Below are 20,203 nucleotides of genomic sequence, written 5' to 3'. Positions count from 1 at the left end.
CATTATCTAAAATTGTCTGAAAGTTCGTTTTTGGAACTTCAATATCGAATTTTTTTGTGAGACAGTCTCTTAACCCCAACCCTCATCCTGAAAGATGTCATGTAATTGCGTTTTCAGGACTTAATTTTGGAAATATTTCGAGAAGTTCCTAGAACCCTATCCCATTCCCTAAAAATAGCAAAGAAATGGATTTTTAAGCTTTCAATTTCGGAAATATTTCACAGGAGTGCCTTCTATTCCTTTTGCATAATTAAAGACCGTACAAACATTCCTTTTCAGGATTTAAATTTAAAAAAAAATTCCGGGTGAGGGTCTCCGATCGTTTCGCCTTGCCATCAAAGATAATCTACTATTCTATTTCTGAAACTTAAATTTCCAAAGTTTCCTTCATATTACCCCCAATCATTTCTCCCCCCCCCCCAATCACTAAAACTTGATTAAAATACGTTTTGGTAACTTCAATTCCGGAAAAATTCCGGGGGAGAGGATACCTATCCAAACATTTGCCTAATATTTAAAGGAACAAACAAAAAATACGAACAAAAAGACTACTTTTTTTAAAAATATTTCTAAAATCCAGGGGGTTCCAATGGCCCCTCCTCACCCTGATTTCCCAAATGACGGACCTGAAATAAACTTTGAAACGAAATCCAGGAAGGATAGATCGTTTAATTGATTTTTAAAATATTTTTGGGGGAATACCCCATTGGATCTCTCTTTTGCTACATATTTTCCTGGTTTTCACCTCTCTAGCCCTTCCGAAGAATGCTCGTAGTCATAGTATATATTCCATTCTCCTCCAAATAAAAATGATGACAATCAAATGACTACTCATCATCGAAGGGGGGGGGGGGGGAGTTCACTAATCTTGCTAAAACAAAAGGAAAAAAAATCAGTATTTAGTTAAAATTTCATCACGTTTGGGAAGCAGAGAAGTGCTTGAACTAAATCCAATAAGTAACTTTTCTAACTTGGTTGTCCGTTTTCTGCTCAAGTCATTGTGGCAAAACAAGACGCATGTTTTATTCTGATCAACGTTTTGAATACAACCAACTTTAAACTATAATACTCAAAAATATACTGTCGTGAAATGTATGATAAATTTACATTTTCCCCAATCAAAATTGAACATTTATATCTCTCATATACAGTCGGCTTCCGCTCCAAAGCGATTCAACTTACGCCAAATGCCTATAACGCGAGTTTTTCTCGAGTAACGAATGTTAGAGCTAACGCAAATTTCTCACCCACAACACGAAAACTTTTGGAAAGGAATCGTGGCGCAAAATGACGGCTTCGCTATTTACTACTAAATATTAGTTTCGTGAATATACTTTCATCCTTTTAGCATCACTAACTGCTCTAGTTCCCACCCAGCGCTAGTCAAAACATCGCTTTGTTAGTGTGTATAAATAACAACTCCACAATTTTCTTTTAATATTTTAAATTCTAAATATGAAAGGTGATGAAATATTCTGCACCAAAGCACGCTGTTTCATGCTATGTTTGTGAAGATAGAAAAAGTGAAAATTTGTGACAAGATAAGGAATTCTTGAACGCTTGAAACTCTAAAAAATGGTTCGAAGGCAGTGGCGGATTTACCAGGGGGGTGGTGGAGACGACCGCCCCCTCCGTAACTGTCATTTTCGAAAACCAATAATATAGAATTAAAGGAATTACTAGCTTTTGCTATTAATTTCAATCAAGTACATTCCACAAATTTGCTTTAAATTAAGTTCAGACAGTGTAGTCGAAGATGGACAGCATTACCCACTTTTTAATTTGAAACCGAAGCTCGCCCCTCCCCTCTTTTTTGAACATTAATAATTTTTATATTTCTATATGTATCTTCCAACCTTTTTCTTCCATGGACTACACTATACTGGTATGATGATACATTTTGCTATGATTTAGAACAGTGGTTTCTAAACCTGGGGGTGATAGCCACCAAAAGGGAGATTTAACTCTTGAGGGGAGCGATAAGTTTGTGAGGGGCGATAGGGGGTGATTAAAATTTAAAATACAGGCTAAAAGTGGGCAATTGATTCCCTCCCCCTACATAGTGGGTTGAGGGGAGAAATATGGCTTCCACGTTTTTCAACCGCCACCCCCTTGAAAAGAATGTAAATCCGCCACTGATCGAAGATAGCACAGCAATACTGTATAGTACTATTACAGTGTAGTGCTTTATTATTACTGCATACTGTATATGTACCGTACTGTTTTTTTTTTTTTTTCATGTCTCTCTCTCCCATTGATAACTGATATTGTGCATCGTTTGAATACTGCTGTTTTTTTTAAAATACGGTAAAAATGCAGCTGTTTATGCAAGAAACGGTAATATATTGTTAAGAAATGGTCTGGAACAGTTTAAAGGGTGTTTAAAAATGTCTTAAATAATTGGATAAGTTAATACAAAATTCGTATATTGTACACGTATATTTGTATATAACACACACACAAAATCAACTCCTTCAAAGTTTCAGTAACGATACTAAAGTTAGTTGAAATCTATGATCTAATAAACTTTAATTTAAAAAAAAATAGAACCGACTTCAAAATTGCTCTAAAAAGTGAAAAATAATTTTATTCTTTAAACACCATCGATAATGCTTTTAAACATAATTTTTGAAGTTGGCGCAAAAACAAAACGTAAAATCCAGTGTAACCATGCTTCGTTCATATTTTTTTGAGAAAAGCATCCAAAGTTACGAACGAAACATTTATATCGCTATTCAAATATGCTGTCGTCAATGCATAATGTATGTGATAGTGAAGAAACTGGGCCTGGTTAAATTTATAGTTGTAGTTGAGTTATGACTGTGAATGATTTTATCTATCGTTTTTGCGCCAACTTCAAAAATTATGTTTAAAAGCATTATCGATGGTGTTTAAAGAATAAAATTATTTTTCACTTTTTAGAGAAATTTTGAAGTCGGTTCTATTTTTTTTCAAAATTTTTTTTATTTCATTCTTTTTAGTGTAAATGTAGGTATTTCAGAAATAATAAGAAGTTACCATCACGAAACTTCACATTTTTTCTTAAAAATGCTCCATACTAAAAAAAAAAAACTATTGGCACGCGTTAAACTTTAAACTATTGGCACTAAAAACTTATCTTTGTTCCTCTCTGGAAATCATGCGTAGTTAATTTAATTATAACCATTTAAGTATTACGTTTTTCCTAACTAATTTACATTCCACAGCATCTAAGTTGCTCATGATGCAATCCTGTATTTTCTTACTTAGCCCGGATCATCTGTTATCGGCATAGATGATAACGATAAAAATACTACAGAGTAGTTGAGTCAAACCTAATGGTAGCATTGTGAAGGCTAAGCAGATCCTAATCACTGCATCACCTCGCTTCCAGGTTAGGTTTACCCCTACTATGGAGCAATACGCTGAAGAAAGGAAGATTTTGATAATTCACATAGGGTTACTATAAATCAGCAGGGTTACTAAAATAAAATTATTTACGCCAAAAATGAGACGACAGCGCCAGATTCCCCATTATCGAAATGTCCCTTGAAGAAATTTGATGCTTGCTTCAGAGAGGCCTTCATTCAAAATTATCATTACAATTACTATTAATGTTACTGTTATATGGCACCAAACTTTTATAACAATGAGTTTCCTATTGTCGCGTAGATGAAGATAGCGAAGACAATGTGAAAGCAAAATGAAGCGAATACTCGTTAGTCTCAACTCGAGATCTTTATTCAGAACCACGAATGAACGTTACATCTCCTTATATACAACTTGAGAAAGTGCTGGAACTTTCCAGACTTGGAAAGATACAGAAATTAATAGAAGATTCGAGAAAATACGGGAAACAGTAGAAACGAAATTTTAGTAAAATTCACTTTGTCCTAGTCGGGATTTGAACCCGGGTCGCTCGTGTGGGAGGCGAGAATTCTACCACTGAGCCACCGTTATCCACGAATGAAAAGTGCGAACTTCGCTACAAAAACATTTAATCGGGAAATTGCATAAAATTTACTGTTTTTTGCCCATAACTTTTTTTCTAAAGAACAAATATGATCAAACAAAGTAATGGGATCTAAGTTGAGCCATCCCCTATCCATTAAAAAATGAATCATCAAAATCGGTTCACTAGGTGAGACGCTATGAGTGGACAAACAAAAAAAAAACATACATACGGTATGAATTGATAACCGCCTCCTTTTTGAAGTCGGTTAAAAAGCACCAGCTTTCATACGGTGCTCCAAAACTTGAATTTGTTTATATATATATATATATATGTTTTTGTTTTTTTTTAATTATAAAATGAGAAAAAGCTTACTGATGATCAATTGGGTGACGGAGAATTAAAAACAGCAACAATAGCGATAATAATAATGAACAGAAATTTAAAATTAACTTTAAATTTCTTTCTATTAGAATTATGTTGTCTGAAAATTAATTTTTTTTCTCTCTTTTTTCTTCAAGTCCTTATTCTATTATACCCTTCTCAAATAGTTTCAATTATGCGTGCTCAGTCATTTAAAACGAGGGGCATCATGACCGGATAATTGGACAGTTCGGGCAATTAGAGTTTGGATAACTGGAATCCTACTTTGATATAACACAAATGTAATGTATCTTCAAACTCAGAAACCTGTAATTCTGTTATGGGGGAAAAATTCACTTCAGAGAACTCATAATTTAAAAATATTGATTTTATTTTTAAAAAACCATTTTTTGTGAAGTTATTTCTGAAATTAGATTTTTTTGGAGTTTTAAATAATAAAAAATGTAATAAACATCCATGGAATGACACAACCAATGATTAAAAAAATTATAATAACGAAAATTTAAAAAGAATCGCCGTTTTTGGTTCTGGACCAGAAATGGCAGCCGGGGGGGGGGGGGATTTTGGAATGCCTCCCCTTTGTAAAATTTTTGTTTATACAATGTCTACAAGCATGCCGAGTTTCATAATTTTATCACAATTTGCAGTTTCTTCCCCCGTAGCCCCCCGACTATTTCCAAGTTAGGCGAAAACTAAGATCGATCTCGGGGGGGGGGCTGTTCCTCCCCCTCTTTGCACGACTGGGCCCTGTTAAATGCCGTAAAAAACTATGTTTTCTTCTTCAAAATTTTAAAAGATTCGTACCACCAAGTTTTCTCTGTAATTCCATGGTAATTTTTGTGGACCTTTGTCATGAACAAAAGGTGAAATTCCTCGTAAAGATTAAAAAAATGTGACCTTTCAAAGACAATTTTCTTTTAAACTGTCCAAGTCTGATTTAACAAACTTTCCAGACTTTTCTATTACTATTTAGCAATTTCTATAAATGCAGCATGAAAGAAACAAAGCTTCTAAAGATTAATATTTAAAAAAAAAAACTACATTAGATTGACAACTTTTATTAGTAGATTTAATAGCCAAAAAGAAGACATTTCTAAAATATGTTGCGATAAATTTACCGAAGTTTCCGCGGTTAAAAAGATGAACCCTTGGTATAACGAAATCATTTCTGATCTAAACTTCAAATCGAAGCAAAAATGCTCTCATCTCATTTCTCTGCAGCGGTTTTGTTTGCTTTTCCGATTCCTTCGCGCTGTCAATGCCTGAAGGCACTTGAGGGGTGTGTTTCGAACAATGAAAGACATTCCTCACTGACTCCTCTGAAGAACAATATCTCCTCCACACAAATTCCGGTTTGTCCCCTTTTCTGGATGTCGCGTAAATCCTGTCAGTTGTAAAACTAGTTTGCGGCTAAAACGTACAACGAGCATGATGCTTTCGTCACAACCAGGGTGCAACATTTTGCGCCATCTATTGGGTAAAGGAAGTTTTTTTCATAAAATGGGACAGTCTTAATACAAGTGGTAAAGGGTTCAGTTTAGATATAAAATCAAAGAACAGTGGAATTAGTTCTTGGGTCATGAGTGAGGAATAAATAATAAAATTATCTTTGTTCAAATTTTGTTTAGTTATTTAGTCTCTAAAGTACACTGTTTTTTCAAAAAATATTCTTTCAACTACAGGAAAGTCATTTCAGATGTAAGTTATAATTTTGTTTGAAGCAAAATTATTCGTATAATGTGTCCTATATTTGTCCTATATTTTTTGTGGAAAATGTCCTATATGTAACAAGTCGATCACTTCTACCCCTGTAGAAATAAAAATTTTATGTAATTCTCCTAAGTTCAAATCGGAGAACTTATAGAAAATCACCATCTACTTATTTTTCTAAAACTTAATCTTGCATTCAACCCTGAGAGCAGCAAAGCATTGTAAGATATGTAATTTTGTTTTCATTTTGTGAATGTTTATAACTTTTTAAATTATTAAATTGGTAATCTGCTTTTTTTTAACCTGTAGGAATATTATTAAACCATGTTGTTAATTCCAAAGTTTTGTCTTCATAATAATTTGACTGCTCAAATGTTTCAATTTTTGAATGATCTTCTGCTTTTCAAAAATGCAGTAACCTGTGGTATTTTACAGCTTATATGTTTAATTTCATCAACTAATTTATTCATTTTTAATTTATATTGAATAAATAACAGAAAAAAAATTGTTAATCCAAATAAAAGTAACTTTTATGAATGTTTGAAGTATATTTTAAAATATTTTGTGTCTGTTAAATTTTGTGCATTAAATGGTGCTCATTTCAATATTGAAAATGTCTATAATGCTTTTAGTTTGAAAACATTGCTGAATATCTGCTGTAATATTTTGCAGTTAATCCTGGAGCTCGTGACAGATTGGTTCAAATTACAGGCCCTCATGAAGAAGCTATTGGGTATTCTGTTTATCTTTTTATGAGAAAAATGTATTTTCTAATTTCTCACCCCATGAGCTTAGTTGAGCAGCTGTTTAAATGCAAAAATAACAAGAATTTCTGTTAGGAACTGAACGAGCCTACTTTCCCCTATACCAATATCGACTTTCTAGTATTTGATTAATACTCTCAAAATTAGCTAAAATCGCAAAAAATATGCTTCCCTCATCTGAAGAAATAGATGCATAAAAAATAAATAAACGAACAATTAGGATAGTATCGCATTTTAAACAAAGCCGCTAATATATTTTTTTCCATTAAAAAAATCTTCAATTGCTTTCAAAAAGAAAAACATAAAATAAAGAAAGAATGAAAAATAACAAGTTCATTAAAATAAATATATTCTGTCAAACAAAGAAAATCAAAGACAAGAAGTTCCGTCCACAACTAAATGAACCCACTTTCGCGTCTACCAATTGTTGACATTACAGGTATCCCAACAGGTGTCCCTTCTCCCCTCTCCCTCTGTGCACACCCTTGTATACAGTCAACTCTTGATAGCTCAAAGTCCCAAGGGACCAGCTGAAAGCTTCGAGATAAGGGATATTTGAGTTATAAGTCTTTGAGTTATAAAGTGTTGACTGTATATATACAACTTTTCATGTAAATTGCATTCCTTATATTTAGAAGTGGTTTTAACATTAAATTAAAAAGCAGTTGCAATTGATATGAGTTTTTCACAAACATAAGAATCATGAATTATTTTTTATTCTGTTATTTTCTAGTCATGCCAAAATACTTGTAGAAGACACTATTAGAAGGAATGCCTCTCCTGTTAGAGTAAGTTTTTTACCTCAGCAGCAATGTATTGAAGATACACTTAAAAGAAAAATTGCTTTTCCATTTGAACTATATATCAATATGTTATTTTGAAAATGAATTTTTATCATGCACAAGAATCTTCCTATCTGTTTTATGGCCTTCTTGGAAGTTCAATGACTGTTTGCGTTAGAGATAGTGAATCTGGTAAAATATCAATTGTATAAATGCCTGACAAGTGGTTAGTAAAAAGAACTTCTTAGTTTTGCTATTGAACTGCATTGTTAACAAAAGTTTTAGGGAGGGATAAAAATACAAACCTAAACAATCACTTGAAATTCATCTTTTTCCTTTTTTTTCTCAGTATGACATAATTGCCAAATTTGTAGAAAGACTAATTGCTGGTTGTAAAATTTAATTATGGCTGCAAAATCATTTAAATTTACCAGTATATAATCTCCTAACTTTTTTTGTTTGTTTTTTATATAGAAAAAAACTTTTTTGTTAAATAAGCAGCATGGTCACTTTTAAAAATGAAATTTTAATAAAAAGGTCATTATAATGCTTTTTAAATTAAAATATTTTATGCTTTAAACATATGCAGTTATCAGTTTTATTTTCATGGTCTGTTTTCCATATGCTCATTCATATGTTTTAAAACTTATATAAGTAATCTAAGGGGAAAATCCTTTTTAATTGACCAATCTTTATATTGTAATCAAGTGTTTAACAGCTAGCACTCATAATAAATTTGAGTGATTCATTAAACTATAAACATAATTGAACAACAATGAAAATTTGAAATAGCTGCATTTATAAGCACTTGTTGGAAACGGATTCCGTCAAAGAAAAAATATTTGTAAAAACATTTGTTTTGAATTATGGTTAAATTTTTCAAACAGAAACTAATCATGATTTTTAGTTATTTATTTTTTTTAAAATATTTGGTTTGTTTCGATTTTTTTTTTTTTTTTTTTGTAGGAGATTAGTGATGCAGTACATTTAGATGGAGAGAGAGTTATTTCTGATTATACTAGCTCACATCAGGTGTTGGACAATCAGCCTTTTGGTAACAAACCCCAGCTGATGCACAGTTACAGCATGAGTGATGCTACTGTTCGAGAATACAATTTACCTGTATATATTGGGCAAGATGTCTTGAGGCTCTCTGGTACTAGGCTAGAATTGCTAAAGGTATTGAAAAAATTAAAGTAAAATTCAATTCTGTTATATTTTGTGTTTAAAAATACGTTTTTCAATTAGTGCAATTTGCGGGATATGGATTTTACCTGTATGATTTAATTGAAACATGTTGAAATGTACAATTGATGAGCTAATTTAAAACTCAATATTTATTTTTATTTATACAGTCGGCGCTCATTATAACGACCACTCATTATAAAGACCAATCCATTATAACGACCAGTGGTAATTGTCCCAACTTTGTTCCAATGAACTCTATGTTAATTTGCTTCCGCTATAACGACCGCTCTGCATCATTTAATCGAATACAGCGACCGAATTCAGCGATTCACACTATTCCTGGTGTTTTTTCCAATGCTACTAATATGTAACTTGAAATGACCTTCATTACCGTCTACGGACTGGAAGAAGGTGAAGATTACAAAGTGGGTATCCTTACAGATTTGCATCTTTCTAAATCAGCATGGAATTCAGAAAAGACCATCAAGAATTGCCTCCACCATGTTGATTTTGAAAAGCAGAGGAAAAATGCTTAAACGATTTTTCAGGCAATCCAAGATGAAAATTTCGACGAAAAAAATGAAATGATGTATAAAATTTCTAAAAAAAAATGAAATTGGTAGAAGTGTTAAACTTTAACTGTTATGCTAAAATCAATTATGATTTAGAATGTGTCAAACACGAGTCTGTCAGAAAATGAAGTACCTCTCGATATTGTGCACAAAAACAAATTAATGTATCATGATCAGATGAAGAAGAAGAAATTGAGACCAAAGTTCCCAGTATGAAAAATGTTTCAAATGCTCGAGAGACTTTTTAGTTTCTTTGAATGGAAAATTATGTTTTGCAAAAATCATATGTGCTAAAAAGGAAAGCAACTCTTTCTGATTTTATCTTCAGAAAATAAATGATTTGTAAGTACTGTGATACAATTTTTCCTATATTTTCTACTTAGAAATATTTTGTCATATTTTGCACCCATAATTAAAACTGAAAAATCCCATGATAAAAAATAATTTGGACATTTTACTGGAATCTTTAAAAAAGTGCCAATTGTATTGGAACAACGGAACATACATGATGCATGTGTATATTTTTAAAAAATTCTATCTCTTATAATGACCACTCATTATAAAGACCTTTTTCTCTGGCACGGAGATGGTCGTTATATCGAGCGTCGACTGTATTAAAAAAAAGAAGCTTAAGAATTATTGCAGGAAAGCTTAGTTTTAAAACCAGGACTTTCAAATTGTCCTCTTTTCCTTCAAAGTTCATTTTTGTCTGCTTTTAAACATTTTGGTCCATTTAATTCCCTTTTAAATGTACATTTTTCGTCATTAAAGTCTGAAAAATGCAACTGATGGTTTGTAGAAAGAACTTTGCAGTAAAATAGCAATTTTTTGTGTTTTCTTAGATCATTTTAAATATCCGCACATTTACTCTAATTAGCGGTTATAAAATTTTCAATTTTGACAAGAAACTGGAAAGGTTAACAGCAGAAAAGTATTGAATAGAGTTAGTTTGTCAGATTGTTGGGCTTGATAGTGAGATGCAACGATGAAGCAGAGCTGCCAATCCAAATATTTGCAAATGGGAGTGACTCTGAGCAATTTGGGGTTCCTAGGCAAAGTTCCAATTTACGTGCGCAATAATAAGACCATTAAAAGATCTTAAGAATGGAATTATGGAATCTTAATGGAAGTAAAAAGTTGTATCTTTCCATTAAATCACTTTTTTCATCCTCAGAGTCCCCTGCAACCATCAAATCAAGCATTATTCTAAGTTTCAAATATCCTCTCCCCCTCCTCAACTTAAAAGTATGCTTCTTTTGTTAAACCTTAAGAACGTACATGTTAAGATGAACTTGGAGAGCCAACTTTAGAAGTTAAATGTACTTTCTCAAAATATTTGTTATAATTTCATGCACACCTTAAGTAAGCAGAAAAAAAAGGAAATAAAGGAGAAAAGCTTAATTTTCTTCCTTTTTCTTAAATAAGAGACTTGAATTCAAAACAATTTAGTCATTGGGGAGCAGTGAGTGATGCATTAAGGGGGGGGGGAGAGGGGAGACTCAATGAAAAACTAAAAAAAAAGGTTAAAAAAATTGGAGCACGTTTTTTTTTTCCCCGAATGATGTGTATCAATCAAAGAGTTAGACTGAAAGTTATAAGTGTTTCGAGTGCTATACAGTTAACCCTCGTTTATCGCGGTTAATTCGTTCCAGACTTCACCGCGATAACTGAATTTCTGTAAAGTAGGATTATAAACCGAATACTTTCCTAATTAGAGGACATAAAACTTGCTGACGACAATTTAAATAGGTTTTAAACATATCCCCTAGACACGAAACAGCACCCTCATCCAACATTATATTTGTATTACTTAATATATTGCACAGAATATAAGAAAACGAGATATATTAGACAGAATCGATATCACATTAATTATTGGGAAATAAAGTACACACACACACTTGCAGTTCTTCCTTCCTACTACTAACCTATGAAAATAGCTTAACTTCAACTAATTCAATGATGAATTAATTTCCAGTTAGTGACCATATGTGCCCCCTTTCTTCCTCTATATTTATCCTCATCAAAGGTATTACGCATACAGCTTAAAAAGCTAGTACGTTGTTGAACACCTTTAGAGATGTATTTATCCCCTAGTAGTAATACAGTGATTTATGCTTTTCAGTTAGCGTTTAAGATTAAATTGAGTCCCTAAGAAGAGCTTACCTTACTTAAAAGACATAATTTGTAATTCTCTTGTAAAAAAAGTTTGCACAAGAACATAAATAAGGCTCATTGCTATAATTGAAAGAAAAAAAAAAAGGAGAAAAACCGCGATGTAGGGAAACTGCGAAAGTCGAATCTTGAAGTAGTGAGGGACTACTGTATATATATACATAGCTGCCAAGTGCTCCGTTTTTCCCAGAGTTTCTCCGATTTTTATTGCGTACTCCGAAAATCCGATTTATTCCAAAAAACTCCGTTTTTTGACTTTGCTTGTAGTACACTTTTCGATTTCTGAGGAAAAAGAAGAAATTTCCCTATCCTGGAAGGTAGGAATACAAAGGTAGGTTAGTCCAACAAAAGAGGAGGCAATTTGATGCCTTGGAAGCATTAGTGTCAAGATAAACACTGAGTGGGAGCGCCAATCGATCGGAGAACATCGTTTTTTCATTGAACATTTCAGCTACGTGCAAAACGTAGCCGCCATGTTTGGTCATTCAGAAGATGGAAGTAGACGATGCTTAAGTGCTTTCGTTTTCAAAGACAAAGCAGAATTGGGGGGTTTCTTTTAACTGCAAACTAATGAAAATCAGCAAAATGTGCTGCAAAATGTTTTTTTTTTGGTTATTTTAAATAATTTTATTAAGAAATGAAAACAAGTATACTATTTAAAATTTCATCTTATCCCTATTGTTTTGGACAGGAATGTGCTAAAGATTCTCAATTAAATTGTAGTTTCATGGGGATTTTTTATTTTCAAATTATTTTCATGCAACAAATTCAAAACTTTATATCTGAATTTTTGACTTAGTCGCCATATTTGGTCATTTGCGAGATATAAGTACACAAAACTCTTAAAGTGACCAAGTTTTCAAAATCGGAATTAGATGTTAATTGCAATGCAAACTATTGAAAATAATGCGAAATGGGCTTGTTTTTTTTTTTTCAGAGAATTCTTAATTTTTTTCTTGAAAAATGAAAAAAAAAATTTCTTTAGAATATTATGTTATCCTCATTGTTTGGATGCTAATGTGCTAAAAACTGTCTATTTCATCTAAATTTTAGTTTTTTTTAAGGATTATTAATTATTTATAATTACTTTTAATGCAACAAATTCAAAAATCTATCATCTGAAATTTATTGCATTGTTGCCAGGTTTGGTCATTTGCAACATGGAAGTAGACAAGACTATTAATAGCCTAAGTTTCCGAAAACAGATTTGGTTGTTTGTCTCAATGCAAACTATTAAAAATAACAAAAGGCAAAAAGTTATGGTTTTTTTTAAATTATTTTTTTGAAAGAGAAATTTTATCTGTATTTTGATCTTTATTGCCTCGGAGGCTTTGTTATAAGCTGAAACCATTTCATCTAAAATGAAGGTTTCTGCTGACTTCTCATTTATTTATTTATTTTATTTATTTATTTATTTATTTTTTTAAATAAATCAGAAACCTTTTTTAACTTGAATTTTCCATGTACAAAAAAAGTATTGAATGACTCTATTTTAAAATGTGTGAAGTCCTATTCATCTATATTTTTTTTCATAAAAGTTGTTTAAAACTGCCCCATCTGCATTTTCAATACATGTAGGATATGTATAAAGGAATATTTTTAAAAAGGGTTGCAGTTTTATTAAATCAAACAGGAGTCATGTTTTTTTTTTTTTTTTTTAAATTTTCAATATGTACCTACGTAATGATGCTTTTTTAATGTAAAATATTTTTATTTTATACTTGGTTTATACTTGGTTGTAGTTTTATTGAAAATTTAACATGGAAATTCAGAAACGCATTGTAATGGTGCTTAGAACTTATAGAAGTTTACGGTACAGAAGGAAGGTTTAGCACAGGCCACGATTTGGTGCTCCTATTTTAACCCTCATTGCTCCTATTTTTTCCCTTAAGTGCTCCTATTTTTTTTCTCTTGAGGTTGGCAGCTATGTATATATTATATAAGAATAAAAAATTGAAAATAACAGTTTCTACTGACATTCTGGATCTGTTATCTTGATTAAACCTTTCAACTTTATATTCGTTTCAGGACTTGTGAAGTTTTTTCAGTAGCTATTCAGGTTCTCAATTGTACTATTTTCCTTATAAAAGAAAGGTTGCAGTTAAGATGGCATCTCTTTTTACCAGTTTCCGTAACAAACATAATGAAGTACTAAAATTGCATTTGTAAATATAATTTGAAGATAGTTATGGATTTGTTTGTTGTCTGAGTTGTTTTATACTCGCACAGAGGTAGGAGTATTTGCAAGTTTTCGCCCAAATTTTTTTTGTTAGGAACGCATTTTTAGTCTATTTGGTGGTTAATAAAAGGAAGGGAGGTTTGGAGGTCCCTTTCCGGATTTTTTTTTGAAATTTAAGAGTATATTTTCGAAAACACAATTATTTGCTGTCTTTGTGATCTTGAAGAGAAAGGATGAGATTCTGGAATTTTCTCCACAGTCATTTTATGATATTTAAGCTTCAAAAACGCAATTTTAGATATCTTTAATAATGCTAAAAACCAGGGGGTTTGGGGACTTTCCCCCGTAAAATATTTTGGAATTGGTCCTAAAAACGCTATTATAGGCCATTTTTGATGACGTAGCAGAAGACATGGGGTTCAGAACTTTACCCCAGAAACTTTTTGATGTAGAAAATTCAAAAACGCCGTTTTAGATGATCTTTGATGTTGAAAGAGAAGGAAAGAGGGACATGGGGGTTCCTTCAAATTTTTCAAAATTGAAGTCTTAAAAATGCCGTTGTAAGCCATCTTTTATGACGTAGGGGGTTTGGAACTTTTCATCATATATTGTTTGAAATTGGAGCCTTGAAATGCAATAGTTAGCCATCTTTGGTAGTGTTAAAAGATGGGGTGGAGTCAGGAGTTATTCCTCAATTTTTCAATATTGAAACTTCAAAAACATAAGGTTAGCGGATCTTCATTGACGTTATGGAAGGATTCAAGATCAAGGGCTCTCCCCCCCATTTTTTTTGGAATTGAAGTTCTAAAAACGTAATCGAAGGCCCTCATTAACGACATTTTCGAAAAAGTGTTCGATTCCGGCGTTTTTTTTCGAAATTGAAGCTCTAAAAATTCAAAAGACCTTCAATGACATTGGAGAGTGCGGGTTGAGGAACTCTCCTTGGGAAATTTTTTGGAATTAAAGTTGTAAAAATACAGTTGTAGGCAATTTTTTATGATGTGAAGGGGGGTGGGGGAGAATTTGGTGACCTTTTCCCGGAAATTATTTGAACTTACAAATCTTCGGGGAGGGGGGGAGAGGGATCGTCCCAATCAAGCCCCCTGGGGATCTGCCACTGTTTTGGAGCCCCTAAAAATCAGAAACCTTTGGCCGTAGCATTTTCATCCTATTCATCTATCAGGCCCTGCTGATGGGGTCAAAACTAAAATAAATTCTTGTTTATAGTTCTATTGGTGGAGTGTCCTTTTTAAATGGCGACCAAATAGCCCTTTCTTTGTCATCATAATTCGTGGGGCTGGACCCTAATAAGTTCCAGCCACTTATTCTTCATTCTAAATACACATTTCTTATATTCACTAATATTTTATTATAACCGTTTAAAAATTTATTTACCTCTTTCACTAGGTTTACTTTTGAATAATGTAAAAAAAAGTTTGCTTGTTCAATCATTTTTGAAATCTGTAGCTCTTTCGAACTTGAGGCCTGGGGCAACAGATGCCACTTCTCCACCCCCCCTCCCCCAACCACCCTTTCACACTCTAGGTGTATTCATTAACTGTAGATTGTCTTATATGGTTTGATTCTGTTGCCATTCAAGTCAAAGAGAAAATAACAATTTACGGAGATCACTTTGGGGCTATTTAATGTGACTTTTCTTCCATTATTGTGTAGAACAGTGCTTCTGTAAAGTTCTGCTTTTAGTATTTTTAATTTCTTAGCAATCATTAAGATAATTTTTTTATCTTACTGTATTTCTTTATTTATTACTGTATTTCTTTAAAAATTGTATGGAAAAGAAGACCTGCTCTCTATGTTATTTTTTCTTTCTAGACTGCAAGATTGGTGTTAAATGAATATTTTGCTGGGCAGAATGAACTTGAAAAGGTATGAGCAAGTTTAAAATGCAAAGGACTTTTGTGAGCCAGTGTGATTTAACTTGAGTTGAACATTGATTTATATTTTTCTAAATTTTTCAATTCTTTAACATCTGTGTTTTGTAATTTTTAAAATTAATAAAGTTTCTAATTTCTACTATTTTTGTTTTATTTTAAGTTTACTGTTATGCCATATCCTAACACATAATTTTATAGGTATCAAGTGTAAAAATATTTAATAAGAATATAAGAGAATTGTGGTACTGTTTTTTAAAAAAAAGTTTTTGTTTTACATTTCAGCTCTTTTGTCATACTGTGTTTCCCTCTTTCCCTTCAGTTTTTTTCTAAAATACCTACCATTTTAAAGATTATTCTTTGAAAGCATATTGATTCATTTTATTTGAAACTACTTCATTTGATATCATTGAGCTAATAATTTGTACAAATTACTGAGAGTATTTTTTGGTATGAACTATTATTCATTTCGGGACAAGGATGCTAAAGTGCTTTTTTTTCCTAAAAATTTAAACCTTAAAAATTTTTTGTTTTAATTATCTAAACTAGCAGTTTTTATTGTACTTGTAAAGAGTTTCAAATTATTGGACAAGATTCATTTGTCTTATACAAAACAATATAAATTTTCTTCAAATTTCAAATGGATATTCCAGTGCTTCCACAGCTTTGCAAAATTATGCGAAAACAATTTTTTTTTTTTTTTTTTTTTTTTTTTTTTTTTTTTTTTTTACCACCTTTTGCTGTACAACTTATTTTGAAAATGTGTAGCTAATTGCGATTTTTTTTACAACTTGAAGTTGGATTTTGGTTTCAAAATCTTTTTTACTTCCCAAAATCTTAGTCATTTATTTTATTTTTTACTAATGTGGTTAAACTAGTTTTGGGTATGAAAGCATGCACGTCCCAAACTTAAATATTTGTGAGTGTGTGCTTGCAATAGTAACATGTTAATATTTTTTTTTCAAAAATTATTTTTTTTTTGCTAATGAACATTAGTTTGAACTAGTAAAAATTTTATATTTGCTTCTTAATTAAAACTATGGTTTATTTTGATTAGTTTTGAATGTATAGAATTTTTATCAACAGTACTGATTACTTTTTACATTTTCTTAAAGTATGATTTCCTTACAATTCTTGTAATTTTAAAAGTCCTGATACTTCATACAACTTTTAAATGACGATAAATTTCTTATTTGAAAATAAGAATTAGTTTAAGATATGAAAATTATAACTATTATATGGTTTTTGAGAACTGTAGCAATAAATTGAAAGAAAAAAAATATTACAGATAAATTTAAATTATTAAATTAAATTCTGAACACACAAAATAATTTTTTTTAAAAAATTTTCTACAGAGCTGAAAAAATATGATTTGAAACAGTTCTTTTCTTGCCTTCAAGCAATGAAAATAAAATGGCCAATTTTTAGCAATAACAATTATGAAAGTACACCTATCCCTTGAGTTACACTAAAGATAAATTCGACCCAAAAATGTTTAAATCCATATCTTGTATGTTTCAATGTAAAACTATGTTAGAAAAAAAAAAAAAAAAAAAGAAAGAAAAAAAAACACTAAAATGAGAATAATTTAATTTTTCTTTTGTAGAAAAGAAGTAAGACATCTTGAAAAGCATAAAATTTTACTTCGTTCATAAAAATAAATAAATATAATGTGTAGATAATATCAGTACTAATTTAATTGTTTCAAATTCAAAACAAAAAAGGTTTTTTGGCTCGAGTGTTAGTGTAATTTATAATTTTGCTGATTTTTGTGCTTGCTTCTGCGTCAAGGTGTACTTGACACTTTTATTTGTTATTTGCCAATTCTTTTTAAGTAGCCCACTATCATTAAGCCACTATTCCACTAAAAAATGTTGCAGAAATAGAATTTTATGAGATTTTTTTAGTGAGAAAGATGTTTCATTAGTGTATTTAATTGCATTTTCATTCCTGAAAACGTTAAATCTAGATTAAATGCCTTTAACTTGAATCGTTGTAAATGAAAACATTGTTGTCGAAGAATTAAAAAACAACTTCAAATAAATGTATATATGTGCATACAAAAATATGCCAATTTTTAAATATGTTAATTTATTACTTTGTAAAACCAAAATTGTGTAAAAAAAAAAGACTGTCTAAATGAGTATAAGTGTATTGAAGTATATTATATATCAAAAATTTAAATTCAAATTAATACATTTATCGTTCAAAAAAAAAAAAAACTATGTATTATAAATTAAATATAGAGTTGATTCTCTATTTAATGTCTTTTGAGGGACCTCAAAATCGATCTTAAGTAGAATGTGTCCTGAAACAGAACTACAGTGGAGCATCTGGGATCGTGAGAGTCGTCTTTAAATAGAGAAAAGTCGTTAAATCGAGCATCGTTAAACAAAGATCCAACTGTATTTTGAATATTATCATTACAACAGAGTAATTTTGGTGTGAACACTTTTATTAAAATATTAAATTTAGATTCAATTTGGTTTAAATTGTATTATTACTGCTGTCATAATAGTTTAACCTGGAGTTTGATTCTGATCAAAATATTAAAAAGTAGCACCTAAAAAATAAATTTTAATTGATGATACAAAGTTTCACTTACGGAGACTTTGCTGCTCGGGAAAACGCTTTTAGCTGAGATTAAATAATTTTTAAAAGGGGGAAGTCTAATAATATGTATGATTTGAAGCTATTTTTTCAAAAATAGGAAAAACACTAAAATAGTCCCGTTTTGGTGTTATAAGGATAACAGAACTGCTCTTTTTCAAATTATGTCTTGTGTTATATTTTAAACATTTGGTTTGGTCTTAAAATGTTAATAATTCGCTTTGTGACAAATAATATTTGTAATTCTGTTTGCTTAATTATATATATATATATATATATATATATATATATATATATATATATATATATATATATATATATATATTGTTCTGCTCTTTGATTGATTCCTATCATACTTCATCTTTTCCAAGACTAATATAAAATTAAAAGGTATTTTTGAGGCTTTATCTTCTCCAAAATTCAATAGAACATGTAAGGGCTGTGGAAGCATTGTCATGTACTGTATATTTCTAGTTCTGAAGTAATAAAAACTTTTTATTCTCAAATCAGCATAGAGAAGTTACATCAACTGTACATGCTCAAAATGGCGAGAATATTCAGCAGAGGTGAGTTTTTTAACATGTAATATGCATAAAGGTGTCGGGTAATATTTTCCAAATGAAATTCTTCATGGCAAAAATACGGCATAGTTTTGTTCTCAGTTTAACTTATGTGAATTGTGTTCTGAATATTTTCCATAAAAAACACAAACCCTTGAATCTGGCATGCATTTTTTCTTTGCACACTTTGTAGTTATACAATTTGCTTTTCTTTTTTTTCCATAAAGAAAAATATCAAAGCAGAATTGTGCTTAAAAAGATATTAAATTTATGTACAGTATACACCCGATTATCCGTGCTAATCACCGGGCGGTGTAGCACGGATAATCGAAAAACACAGATAATCCGAAAAATCCTTTAAGGAATATGCAGGCGAACTATTTAAGGGGAAATTAGAAAAAACTAAATAATATATATATATATATATATATATATATATATATATATATATATATTATATATGTATATATATATAATATATATATATATATATATATATATATATATATATATATACACATACTAACACAGACCAGGAACCTTTCTTCGAAATTTATTGCTTAAAAAATCGGCGATACATTTTTGTTTTCTTTGTTTGTTTTAAATTGTTGCGTATGTCTGTACGAATTTTTTCTTACTGCAATTAATTCTCCGTAATCGTAACCTCTTTCACTCATGCAATCCAATAAATGTTCCTCAGATTGTAGAGCAGTAGAATGTGAAATTGTATTTTCTTCATGTTCTTCGTTTTCGGTATCATCACTTGCATTTGATTCAGTAACAAGTTCTACGATATTTTCGTCAGTTAGACCTTGAAATCCTGATTCACATTCGTCACTTTTAAACCACTCTTCAACATTTTCAGCTTCAACTGATTCGAAACCTTCGATTTCTTTAACTTCTTCAATGATGTTATCGATATTATCTTCGGCAATCGAAGACGGTTTCTTCATCCAATGACTCTTGTGGCAAGACTTTTCTCCAAGATCGTGGAAGGGTAACTGATTTTACCTTTGACCCATGCAGCTGCTATACCATGCACTGCATCCAATATACGGGTAGAACACGTGTCCGATTTGACATCTGTGCACGGATAGTAGGGTATGCTTCGTATTACCTTGATTTTAGCTCCTAAAAGAAGCTTTAAAAATGTGTGATTCCGAAATGATGCACGGTTAATCCGCAAACCTGATAATCCGTACACGGATAATCGGGAGTATACTGTACTTGTTTTGTATACACTTATCGTACACAATCAAAAATTCGTGTTGGCCAACTTGTTTCTGGTACTTATTTTTTCTTATACTTTGAGAAGTCCAATTCAAAGTTATCCTGATATTCCTCATAAATAATATTTTGTCCTGATTTGTCTCTTGTTTTAGTGTTTTGTGCTAATATTCCCATAACTATAGATCCACTCATTACTTGGGTCTCTTTTACAGGGCTCCCAACACAT

General features: G+C 31.1%; 1 protein-coding gene across 1 annotated transcript in view; it reads left to right on the top strand.

The window, feature by feature from the left end:
- The window catches only part of LOC129228466 (eukaryotic translation initiation factor 4E-binding protein Mextli-like), a 79,513-nt gene that overhangs the window by 29,978 nt on the left and 29,332 nt on the right, over positions 1-20,203 (top strand). The window contains exons 8-12 of the mRNA XM_054863147.1: positions 6,698-6,758; positions 7,523-7,577; positions 8,538-8,750; positions 15,519-15,572; positions 18,698-18,753. Coding sequence (XP_054719122.1) covers positions 6,698-6,758; positions 7,523-7,577; positions 8,538-8,750; positions 15,519-15,572; positions 18,698-18,753 — 439 coding nt within the window. The remainder of the gene's footprint in view (positions 1-6,697; positions 6,759-7,522; positions 7,578-8,537; positions 8,751-15,518; positions 15,573-18,697; positions 18,754-20,203) is intronic.

This window comes from Uloborus diversus, chromosome 8, assembly GCF_026930045.1.
Source record: "Uloborus diversus isolate 005 chromosome 8, Udiv.v.3.1, whole genome shotgun sequence".
NCBI lineage: Eukaryota > Metazoa > Arthropoda > Arachnida > Araneae > Uloboridae > Uloborus > Uloborus diversus.
The sequence above is the reverse complement of the archived record's forward strand: the minus strand, read 5'-3'. Positions and strand labels throughout refer to the sequence as shown.